The 12361-nt window shown below is 44.5% G+C and overlaps 1 protein-coding gene and 1 long non-coding RNA gene across 8 annotated transcripts; both read right to left on the bottom strand.

Moving 5' to 3' along the window:
- Window positions 1-375: 375 nt before the first annotated feature.
- On the bottom strand, window positions 376-1370 carry LOC120642166. Its single transcript, XR_005662529.1, has 2 exons — window positions 1210-1370; window positions 376-1113 (listed from the first exon to the last, which is right to left on the bottom strand). It is a non-coding gene; the product is annotated as an uncharacterized LOC120642166 (long non-coding RNA).
- Window positions 1371-2319: 949 nt separating this feature from the next.
- Window positions 2320-12296, bottom strand: LOC120642165 (pentatricopeptide repeat-containing protein At5g04810, chloroplastic-like). Of its 7 annotated transcripts, none has more exons than XM_039918585.1 (12): window positions 11479-12248; window positions 10559-10686; window positions 10200-10340; window positions 9920-10006; window positions 9618-9771; window positions 9397-9456; window positions 8650-9078; window positions 8206-8501; window positions 7537-7666; window positions 6730-7294; window positions 6265-6466; window positions 2320-2773 (listed from the first exon to the last, which is right to left on the bottom strand). In XM_039918585.1, exons 1-10 carry the CDS (start codon window positions 12214-12216, stop codon window positions 6803-6805), a joined length of 2655 nt encoding a protein of 884 aa, XP_039774519.1. In that variant the 5' UTR covers window positions 12217-12248; the 3' UTR covers window positions 2320-2773; window positions 6265-6466; window positions 6730-6802. The 7 variants fall into 7 exon arrangements, with proteins under 7 accessions (XP_039774519.1, XP_039774518.1, XP_039774513.1 ...); XM_039918584.1 differs by lacking the exon at window positions 2320-2773 and adding an exon at window positions 4384-4911; XM_039918581.1 differs by lacking the exon at window positions 2320-2773 and adding an exon at window positions 5125-5604 and having other exon boundaries at window positions 11479-12268.
- Window positions 12297-12361: the final 65 nt, after the last annotated feature.

Below are 12361 nucleotides of genomic sequence, written 5' to 3'. Positions count from 1 at the left end.
AGGATTAGTAGGAGTAATTATATTTATATATATATAGTACATTAATAATGATGATTTTGTTGTTGGGCGAAGAAAGTCCCTTCCGGCGGCTGCACGAGCTTGCGGTTGTGCGCATGGGCGGAGCTAGGGGTATGCCCCTGTATTCCTTGGCATACCCAAGATTTGAAAGGAAATACTAGTAAAGATATATAGATGCATCTCCAAGAGTCTTTCTAAAACGCACTATCTAAATTATCATTTGAAGAACCTTCTATATCAAAGTTGTTTTCTATATGTTTTCACTCTCCAACAGCTTTTATATATCTTGTGTACACTCTAGAAAACCATTTTCGTTATCTATCTTTAGTTAGCAAGAAATACAGAACAGGGGATGGCTACATTTGGATAACCACTTAGATAAACTGTTGTAGGGTATTTTTCCATCAAAATCTCTATTCCTAGCAATGAGAGGAAAGATATAGAGAGTCTTTTGGAGTTGCTCTTATACTGTCAAATATGGTTCATTGGCTCAATACACCAAAGCTCACGAACCAAGCCTAGAAATGCAGAAACTTACGTCCCTCATGTGATCTCAACGCTGCGGAGTACCGCTCGTGTCCTGCTATGCGAGTCGCGTCCAGTCGGTGCTCGGTGCTCGACGTGACGGTGGCTCTCCGCTCGGATGCTCCCCCACTCTGGTGATCGGCAACCGGGCCTCGCGACCTCATGTCCTCGCCCACATGGGCCATGGCTTGCGTCCTCTTCTGCTAGCGCGAGTTGCGAAGAATAGAAGGTGTCTACCACCAGCCCACCGGGCACCGGCGGCCAAGACAACGACGTCCAAGGCCCTCCTCTGACCGGTGGCCCTCTCGGACCACTGTTCTGTAATATTATTTAATTATTCATGTTTAGAACTTAAATTTTGGTTACTATTATGGCTTTGTTATGATCATTATAACTTATCGTCCATTATATTGTGCATTTGCTTTGAAACTTGGCATACCCAGCCGCAAATTCCTGGCTCCGCCGCTGGTTGTGCGGCGCCGCCATCTCCTTCTTGAGCTGCGTGAGGATGTGCTCCATGGTGTACTCCCGCTGCCAGTTGGAGAGCATCTGGAACTTGTTGCCTTCAACCTGTACGTTGAATTAGTAATCTGTGCATGGATTAATGAAGAAGCAAGTTATATTAATTAGTAATTGTTGTGTTACGATAGAGGGACGACGACGTACGTGGCCAGTGTCCGGGGTTGACGCAGGTGAGGTTGATCCTGGAGTGGAATCGCACGGTGGGCGCGCGGCTTGTCGGGGTAGTCCTTGTGGCGCACAAGAGCTTGAGCTGGTAGATGCGGCCCTCGTGCACGGACCCCATGTATGTACAGTAGATGGTAGATGGCTGAATTATCTTACTACTAGACAGTAGCTGCTACATACGATGGCTGATCCATCAACAGATAAATAAAGGTACGTACGTACGTTATGATGGTTCCTGTCCATGAGCGCATGAAGATGTCGTCGCCGTCGTCCATGCCGTAGCTGACGGTGCCGTCGCCGATGCCCTTCTCGCCGCGCTCCAGCTCCTCCAGCAGCCGGAAGTCATTTTTATTAATTTATTTGCACGGCGGTGAGGATCGGAGCAAGACAAGCAATTGCAATGCAACCCGGCGGCCGGGGCCGGTCGGCATAAAAAGCCTAGCTGCTGGGTGGAGACCATGGTTTGCCGCCGCGCCGTTCCGTTCCGTTTGGGGCCGCGTGCCCGAGATGCGATGCCCACCCACTCGAATCTCCTGCCTTTCTTTTCTCAAACTCAACGAACGGTAAGGACTTTTTTTTTTATTTTGAGAAGATTGAGCAGAGGCCGTTCAATTTTAGAAGCGACGGACGCGATGCCGCCTGCTTTTTTTTTTGTTTCTTGCGTTTCTGGGCCGCACTATGGCCCGGCCCATGTAAAGTGCTGTGTTTCGAATGGATGGAGTCGAATAAGGAAGGCGACGCCCACCGATGTAGCTCGCTCACGCACGCACGCACAGAAAGCACGCGACCAAAGGCAAAGACAAGTCTGGCCTGCTTCCACGGTCACTGGATGCAGCAGGGTATAAATGTGGCCGTGCTAGCTTCATCACCACACCAGGCCAGCTGCTGCCGTGCTAATTCAAGCGCGATGCGATTCCTCCTCTCAACTGCCCCTTCCTAATTATTATCTTCCTATATAATTATCAGTAAAGTCACGTTTATTACATGATGATTCAGGTAGCCATTGCTATTGCATTTCATGCATGCATCTATATATCTGCCCAATAATTAACCAGCAATATAATTAAGATGCACACAAGTTACACATGATGCATCCATCCATCCCCCCCCATTATATTATTGCTCTCCTTTCCGCTCTTCTTCTAGCCCTAATTAAGCGAGCTGGATGGGATGCTCACAGGCTACTCTACCCAAAATTTAATTAAAAGTAGCGCAGCCATTTAATTCTATCCTGCACTGCATAAAGCTGACTACTAAGGCACGTTTCCATGGCATTAAATTCTATGTCACAACATCAATTTTGCTATATGGCCAGAAGAGAGAAGGATAGAGTTTCATGAAATGAAACTCAGCCGGTACAGTTACCTATCTAGTTCTTAGTCTTGATAAGCTCAATTGCACCGTGCAACAGATGAGAATACCGAACCATGCAGCTAGCTCATTCTTTTTTCCCCCTTTCCATTCATAATATGGAGATCATATCGAAGCAAGGCAAAATCTGCCCTTCTTCAAACCACTCAGCGGCTCTACTACGTACGTGCTCCTACTCAACAAGAGAAATGGAAAAACATTATGTATTAACCGAATAAAGGAGAGGAGATACTACGGTAGTACTAGCTAGTGCAGATAGCTAGAATAATAATATATAGAACGTACTGCTGCTGATAAACACCAGTACGAGTGAAGAAATAAACATGAAGGAAGAAGACGAAACTACAGATCGATCAGCGCAGCAAATTAAATTGGGCACACGACATGACGGGTTAATACATATTACAAGGACAGACAGAATAAGCTCTGTAGTAGTATGTGGGCTGTGGCTAGCGCCTGGTGGCGGCCGGCAGTTTGGTGGTGGTGGTGGTGGTGGTGGTGTTGCTGCTGCTGCTGGCGTCGTCGGCGCCGGCGCGGAGGAAGTGCAGCAGCACGGGGCTCTTGCACCGCGGGCACTTGGGCTGCGCCTCCTCCCCGGACAGCATCACGTACATGAGGCACTGCGGGCAACCCACCACCACCATCGGCTTCGCCGCCTGCACCACCACCACCTCGTCCTCCGCGTCCGACGACACGCACGAGCTCGCCGGCGACGACGCCTCTGCTGCCCCGCCGGACATCGACGACCTCTTCCCCTGCTCCTCGCCGCTCATGCACCTTACTACTCACTTGCCTCGCTCGATCTCTGCCTATAGTTGGCCGGCCGGAAGAGAGGAGAGGAGAGATGAGGCTATGTATATAGCTCGCTCTTGCTGCTGGTTGGCTTGTGAAAGAATGGTGCAGCTCCGGAGCATTTATATATAGCGCTGTTCTGTGCTGTGCTGTGCGTGCCTTGCGGTTGCGGGTGGAGTGAAGAGGGGCGGGAGGCATATATGGCGACACTGCCGAGCCACTTCGGTGCATCAACTGCTCAACATACACTTCAATTCGAGCTGAGCTTCCTCCTCTGAATCAAAGACTACTGTCTTCCTGCAGCAGTAGCTGCAATGGTTGCCACCAAATTAAATAAAAATACTTGCAATCAAGGTCATTTTAGGTCGGTCAAGCAGGGCTCATTAGTTTTACAGCCATGCTATATGGCTACTATGCCAAAAACCAAAACAAGGGACAGGCCAGCTACCTAGCACTGGTCCCTTCACAACCTTTATTTGTATTGTACTACTGCCTCGACATTGCTTTTCACCAGAATATATACTTGTTTCATACTAGTAATGCTCCATACGGTTACTAATAAAAAAAAGTAACAGCATTAGTATTTGCCTTCTTCTTTAGTAACCCGATGGAACAAATTAATTGCCACCGTTATATTTCTAGGGAAAAAATGCCACTTTGGCCCATCCATACTGTGTTTCCAGAAATCATTTTTGTTTCCTCAGTCTATGTGCATGATTAGCTTGGACTTGGTCATTTCAAACACGTGCAAGCATCTGTTTCAAAATGTCGTCCAACAACCACAGACCAGCGGTACAGAAATTGCAGCGGTAATCAATGAAATTGAATTGCGCATAGTTGCGTGCGTTGCTAGCTTAGGGTTGGACTTTACAAGTTTTCACATCAACTGACCCATGTTCATCGTAAAAAAAAACTACATCAATACTAGCTAGGTTCGTATTCAAAGTATTTTTCAGAACAATAATAATGATTTTATGGATACTGACAATAGATGGTAAGAAAAATTAAAGGTCAAAAACCACCTTTCAAGATTTTCTTCGACCGAGACATGCTTCACATTTATAGCCAAATTAAAGGGAATACTCCAAGCAGGGACACATATGGGGTAAACCCCCCAAAAGCTACACCACAAGTGTCAACCATTCTTGAAATAACCCTCAATAAACATGAGACAGTAATTTGAAAGGAGGAAGTACTTGGGTAGTCTGGAAAAGATTTACAGGTTGCACCCAAATGATATGATGAAGCAAAATACCACCACACACGGCTGCCATTATTGCTAACTTTTGAAACAGCTGAAACTCCACCCCTAGAGCTCAGAAGTCAGCATTTTTTTCCTTAAAGAACGAGATTTTTGGGGTTGTTGCGCTCTTGTCGTATCACTTGCATTTTCTCCTGTAGCAACAAAAATATTCCCCGTCTCTCATTCCCCCTCCCATCATCCGACCCAAGCTGGATACAACACGTACGGCCATAGACCTAACCTTCCACCTTCCAACGTCAATCAAACACTGCACTCTGCCGGATTTTCTATTTGTCACAAGGTTGCAAAATCTCTCTAAGAAAATGCATATGGAATTTCTTAACCCCACCCCCACCCCCACCCCGAAGGAAAACACACATGGAATTTCCACAAATGAAAGAAAAAAAAGGGAACACATACTCAATACATATATAGTAAAGGTTTATTCTGCGAATTATTTATGAAAAGGACATTCAAGTCACATAGTATTGCACTGCAACCACAATTAAGATTTCATTGCAAAAATTTATGGTGCAAATGAATTCAGAAGGGCAATGCAGTAAGCAAGCATAAATAGCGGGCATAAATGAAGCACTGTTTTATCTTGTGGGAAGACTTGAATGTGGGAGGCCACTTTCGATTCAATGAAAGATACCGGCCAGCTAAGATTCGCAGCTCATATCACACACAAGCGCACAAACACACACACCAGTCTCAAGAAATATAATGCCGTCTTGTGCAGGCAGGCATTCAAGTGACCAGGCTAGTAAAAGCTCTCAGCTTGGACAGGGGCGAGCAATTCCAAGCTCACACTGAACCGGGCTGTGCTACGTTAAGGCTCATTTGATTGAAGCTGCTGTACTGGAAGATGCGAAACCTTAAATGTGAAAACAGTCATCATGTATCACTTGATTGGAGTTGTACTTCAGTTTCAAGAGGGAATTCCTCCCATTCAATCGGCACACAGGCTGCATTAAAGCAGAAGCCACGAATCTAAGCTCCTATTTTACCATGTGTAAATTCATTAGAACAAAGACAAGGATCCACACACATTATCTAGCAAGTTGCTTTAAAATCATGTTTAAACTCCTATTTTACCATGTTTAAAATCACCAGTTGGTTTCCGTAGCACACAATTCAGCTAATCAGCTCATAGCTTATCAGATGAAGAGAAGAGGTTACAAACTGTATGTGCAGTACTGTCCTGATAAAGTGCAGTTACCAGTTCTGTGCTGGGAAATGCTCGCTCAATGCCAATGACAGAGCCACAGAGGTGGTAATCAACCATAGCCCCACAAACCCCTACTCCCGTAGGTCCTAGTAATGTCATACTATGAAATGGGTGCAGCGCCCTTCTTAATTTCTTATTATGGCTGGTACATTTGACATAGAACAACACGAAAGACATTCAAGAATTTCTTTTTGCAAAATGTTGCTCCAAGCAACTGTACAAAAAGTCAAAAACCCTACCTGGAACAGATATCAAATAAGCCAAGTAAAAATATAGCTTAGCCTGATTTTCTCCAATTACACAAAACTGAACTTAACTCATGAATTAGGTTGCACTAGAAATAGAGCAATAACAAGAAAGAACTTGTCAATATCTCATGAGTATAGAGAATATTTACCTGTACTACGAGTCATTGATCTGTACAGCAACACACATAACTGAGTGACCTTCATCTGTTGCATTGACAGCCTGTGCCTTCAGCCCCAGCAGAACAGTTACTGAGCGTCTGCGACTCTTGAGGAAATGCCGCAGAGGCCAGACAGCTGTGGCTTAAAACAAGATTCCAAACCCTCCTCTTTGGCAGTCCACAAGAAAATAGCCTGTAACGTGAATACATAGGGCTTCATCAGAAACACACTCGATTCGAAAATAGTTTTAGCTGTGCCCTGGAACAAAATTATCAGAAACTCCACAAACTGGCAATTAGTGATCATTATGGGCAGACTTCTCTTTAAATCATGATTGCTACGAGAGCTTACAGTAAATGTAAACCCATTCATGATAGGCATACTAAATTATTACGTATCTTTACAAAGGTCAGAAAAAGCTTGACATATGTTAAGCACACATGTGCGCAGCATACCTCGATGGCTTAACTCTGGCCCTGAAGCAGTTGTGAAGGATTGCAAAAAGGTTAGCACTGTCTCGATATTATATCAGTGGTCATCGATACCATGATCCTCATCATTGTCACTAGAGTCTGAATCACTGCAAGACTCAGAATCTCCATCACTTACAGACTTTGAAGCCTCCAAATTTTCTGATGAATTCCAATCAGGCGGAAATATTCTCTGAAGTGCTTCTGTTAGTGCCCCTCCCGTCCTCTCAATCTTGTGAAGCCATTTTGACCAGTGAACAGCAGTGCGCAGGTCAACAGTCAAATCATTCTCATACATCTCCCTACAGACACTCAAAATTCCTGTGTAGGTGCTTCCCTCCATCACAGTTGCCCTCGAGAGAAGTGAGGTCACCAAACAATGATAAGCAGCCTCATCAGGCTTAAGCCCAGCCATTTTCATCTCCTCGAAGCATTTCAGCGCTCTATCTGGTAGTGACACCCTAGCCCAACCTTTAATCAAGGTGGTATATGTCTTGACATTGGGTTTCAATCCAATATCTGTCATTTCTTGAATCACATTTTCTGCTCTCTACAATAAATAGTTCAAACAAGAGGTTAACAAATAGCATGCAACAAAGGCCAGGATAAATACTTTCACATTCATAATCTTCCAGTAAGAATAAGATGAAGGGCCATACAAGCATTGTGCTCGTCTGCCTTAAACAATATCCATTAATGCTTATCCCATTGCATCGTACTATCACTATCAGGCCATGCCCAGCTCTGTCACCACAAACTAGTAATAAATATTTTGATGAAAAATGGGCATACCTGCATGTCTCCTGCTTTGCAGCAAGCATTTATGTAGGATGTATATGTATGGATGTTAGGAGGAACTCCATCCTCTTTCATTTGTTTCATCAAATCTGCTGCCTCCCAGACATCTCCTCTCCGAGCCCAACTGCATGGAATATAAGTGATGATACAATAAAATACAATCTCTAACAAGCATTTGAGAAACTATTAGTACTCCAAATTATAATATGGCTCAAGTAACAATGAATCAACATGAAATGAATAAAGTGCCTGAGTTGCTGAGGTAAAATCTTTGTATTTCATCCTTTTTGAAAATATTTTTCACAAATGGGCCCCATAGGGTAATAATCTCTGAAAAAGGACCATTTTGCCCAGCAACCTGACATTTGGCACCATAATCGTTGCCTTGTAGGATCCTGCCAGTCCAAAATAAAAGAAAGCGCCAAATGTCACAGCAATGTGCTATTCTACAATGGCACCAAATGTCATGATGCTGTGCAAAAAGGTCCATTTTCAAAATTGTTTCCCAAGAGTTGTATATGTAAAAGAAAATGTTAAAAGAGATCAAATTGCAAAGATTTCCTTTTACTGAGGCAGTAGAAAACTAAAAATATTCAGATGCCATAAGACCGGATAGAAATGAAGTTAATTGGCCTTAACTAATGTGCTTATATTAGTACCTACCCATCGATCAAAATATTATATATGAATGTATTCCTTGGTATCTTTTGATAGCTCATCTCTCGTGTGACTGCTAAGGCGCTTTGCATCCTTCCTGATTTGCAACAGGCTCTGAGCAATGTTTCATAAATGTACACATCAAGCTTTAGACCATTCTCTTTGATTTTGGTGAAATACTCGAAAGCCTTTCCAATATCTCCAACAGCAGCATAACCTCTCATAATGATAGTGTATGTATGCTCATTTGGTGCAATGCCAGCAATAGACATCTTTTCAAGCACAGAAACGGCTCTTTCAACCTGCGAGCACACACACACAAAAAAAGGGCTCATGCCAGAAGTAAGTCTGAGTGTGAAGTGCGAGCACACACACACACACACAAAAAAAAGGGATCATGCCAGAAGTAAGTCTGAGTGTGAAGAACCTAACATGTAGTTGAAAATATACCTGGTGCTTTCTAATTAGCCCATGGATAAGGGCATTGAAAGTCATTACAGTAGGAGCACAGCCACTTCGCCGCATCAGATCAAGGGTATCCAGAGCCCTTTTCATATCTCCAGCAACTGCAAAACCTTCTATGATAGGCCTGAATGTTCTATTTGATGCTTGCATTCGTTCCTTCTGCATTTTTTCCAATATGCGAATAGCACGATCCATATTTCCCATCTTACAAAATGCCTCTATCAGCAAATTGTATATGGCACGATCAGGCTGCAAACCTGATTTTAGCATGCCCTCAAATATGCCAAAAGCATTTGCAAAGTCATGCAAATGGATAAATCCATTGATCAGCATAGAGTAAGTTTTGTTATTATGTTTGATACCACTTGATTCCATTTCTTTGCTAACAGTTAAGGCTTTGGGAACCTTCCCAATCTGAAAAGAGAAATTCCAAACCAGCATCAGTTATTGTTTTTCATTCAAAAATGTGCACAGAGGGATGTACAAACAATATAAATCTTCAAGATCAAATGATTTGTCAAACAATTTTATGACCTCACGGTTTAAATGAAAACTGAACTTGAAGTATTTTATTTTGTCAATCATCCTTCCATTGAAGTTTCCAAGAACTAGTATAATGGAGGCACTTTGATGCATTGACCCCAAAAGGAAAACGATAGAAGAAAAAACAAAGCATATTCAGCACGATGGTCGGGCTGCAATACATGAGAACATACAAAGAGACGAACAAACCTTGACATACAGGTTAATAAGACAACCATAAGATATTATTGATGGTTTGAAGCCACACTCCTGCAAAGTGAGAAAAAACTTCGAATCAGATTGAGCAATACAGCACTTCATCCCCCTTCCATCCCATATCAAAAGCCTCAAACATATTGTAGGTTAAGAAGGTGATCATAATAAATGTAAAAGCAATACTTTCTTTGGAACACATGGCATGCCTTCCATACCTTCAGCCTTTCGAACACAATTAGACATTTCTTTTCATCCTGAACGATAGTATACCCATGCATCATACTGTGATAAACATCAATAGGAGCATCAATTCCATCTGCTTCCATTTCACGGACCAGCTCTTCTGCTCGATCCATATTCCCAGATTGGCTGCAAAAGTACATATATCTGAGTGCTCTAACATAATCTATTGGTAAAAAGACAATGTAGCAAACTAGCAATCATTTTCCTGATAGCTGTATAATCTTTTTCCTTATGTTTACGATATTTATGAATCTGGTATCCAGTAACTACTAACCAGTGAGCATGTATAATGTTGCTATATATGATTCCGTTCAGAGTGTCTAGCTTGGTCTTAGCTTCTTTGAACAAGTTGTCTGCAGATCTTCCAGAACAAGGTAAAATGATTAGCAAGAAACCAAGGGTACTGAACTACTGATATGAGAAAGACTAGAAATGAAAAGACCGAGTATCATATATGAAAGGACAGTTCTGGCTATATCAGAATCCTGGAATAAAGAATGTTGAGTAGCACATAGAGCAATGCTGAGGTAATGGGGGAAAGGAGAAATACTCACTGAGCATCATTGATTTTGGCATATCCTGCGATAAGGATACTATAAGTAACAACTGTCAGCTCAAGGCCCTCAGATTTCATTTCCTCAATGCATGAAAGTGCACCACGCATATCTCTAGCAACTGCATAAGCGTGAACAAGGCTGCATGAAATGAAGTAAATTTAATGCAGGAGACAAGCCAGCATAGAGACATTGATAGAGCTAATTTGCCAGTCATTCACATACATACAGGCATATGATATTGAATATAGTAAAGTAAAGAAAAACTGACAGAGTTGACTTAGCACAAACTTAGATGGACTTATATTTGTGATCGGAGGAAGTTTCAAACAACATGAATGAATGAACGATGCACTTACCTTGTGAAGACAAACGAATTGGGCTCTATTCCTCTTGCTCTCATGTTCTCAAATGTTGCACGAGCATGATGCTTATCACCTCGCTTGGCATAATACACAACCATCAGACCAAATTCCCTCCTTGATGGCTGAAAAGTGAAAAATCAAGATAAAAAGAGACTATAAGTAATGCCACATTGCCACCAAAGGAAAACCTTAAAACTATGAGACAACTCTATATTCTGATCATAAACTCAAAAGAAAATAAAAATCAACCTACATATTTCCCCCTTCATTTGGAGCCCTGCACATTGAGCAAAGGAGCTATGGAACTTTTGTAGGAAGGAACTTGTTAATATTTAATACATGACTACCCAGTGCCGTAGGCTTCCCGCACTGTGCGGGGTCTGGGGAAGGGTTGTTTTTAAGCCCCAAGCCTTACCCACACAAATGTGCAGAGGCTGGGGTACTAGATGCAAAAAAAAAAAAGCAACCGAAACATGATTGTCCACATAAAACAAATTAAATGACCACCAATTCCCAGATCTCTAACAAATCGTAGGCCAAGGTAGCAAAGTTTATGTAAAAATTATCAGGGGTATAGCTGCATGATGCTAATACAAATCAAGTTGGAGATTAAGTTTTGCTATGAGCTCATGATTGGAAATGACATCAAACAGACACATGTAACATTGTAATCCTCTCTAGAACTAGACAAGAAGATGGACATATTCAGTGACATGCTAGCAAAGCTGGTTCTAAGCAGAGCTGGTATCCCAGCAACGTTTGCAGATGATAGCACAAAGACAGGAGAAGTTCACCCATCTCTGCATTCTTCAGCATATGACACTGCCTACACCTTGCAATTGCGTAAATGGCATCCTACATACAGTAAAAAAAATAAGCACGGGTGATAATGGTGAGGTGATGGGCGAAGCTACCTTGGGTATCCGCTCGAAAGCAGAGACGACAGCCTGCCAGTTTTCGGGCCGCGACTCGAGCACCCTCCGGAACTCGCGGCACGCCTCCTCCCTGCCCTTGTGCCACGGCGAGAGTGCCTCCCGCCGCTCCCCGGCTTCGACCCAGCGCGCCCGCTCCTCCGCTCTGGCCCTCCCTTTCCTGCCGTCGTCGAGTCGCACGGTGAGAGACTTTCCCCGGAATTCCACCCCGTCCAACTCGACCGCCCGCTCCGCCGCGGCCTCGGGGTCGTCGCCCCCGTAGTAGAGGAAGCAGAAGCCAACGTTGCGCTCGGGGTCGTCGTGGCCGCGCACGAGCTCCACCTTCTCCAGGGGGCCGAACTGGCGGAAGAACTCGGCGATCTCCGGCTTACGCGCCCACAGCGGGAGGTTCCCCACGAAGACCTTGCCCTTGTGCCGGAAGTCCTCCTGCCGCAGCGGCTCCGGTTCCGGCGGTGGCGGAGGCGACGGAGGCTCCTCTATCGCCTCGAGCGACGGCGGAGGGGGTGGAGGAGGCGGCGGGGAGAGCTTGCTGGACAGCCATAGCTTGGAGGCGAGGGGGTTCGTGGGAGGAGGCGGCGGGGGTGGTGGAGGAGAAGGTTTAGGGGGCGCAGGCGGAGGCGGGGAGGGGCGGCGGAAGGAGGCGACGGGCTTGAAGGTCGCCCTGGGGCTGGGAGTGGGCGAGGAGGCGGTGGGGAGCGAGAGGAATTGCATCACCATCATGGTGGGCGTCGGATTTTCGAATGGCCCGGGAAGACGATGACGGAGGATAAGGCCTGCGCGGCGGCGGCAGCCGACAGCCGGCAGGCATGGTTGCTCTCGACCCGAACCAGATTTTCTGATTTGGCCCTTGGTTTGCTCTAATGTT

The sequence above is a fragment of the Panicum virgatum genome, chromosome 7K (genome assembly GCF_016808335.1).
Source record: "Panicum virgatum strain AP13 chromosome 7K, P.virgatum_v5, whole genome shotgun sequence".
Lineage (NCBI taxonomy): Eukaryota > Viridiplantae > Streptophyta > Magnoliopsida > Poales > Poaceae > Panicum > Panicum virgatum.
This window is presented reverse-complemented; position numbering and strand designations above follow the sequence as displayed.

Coding starts and splice junctions, on each gene's coding strand:
- LOC120642165 (XM_039918579.1), bottom strand. CDS start 12,216: ATGATGGTGATGCAATTCCTCTCGCTCCCCACCGCCTCCTCGCCCACT. Junction 10,341..10,558: donor AATTCGTTTGTCTTCACAAG/GTAAGTGCATCG, acceptor CATTTCATGCAG/CCTTGTTCACGCTTATGCAG. Junction 7,667..8,205: donor TATAATATTTTGATCGATGG/GTAGGTACTAAT, acceptor TATTCCATGCAG/TTGGGCTCGGAGAGGAGATG.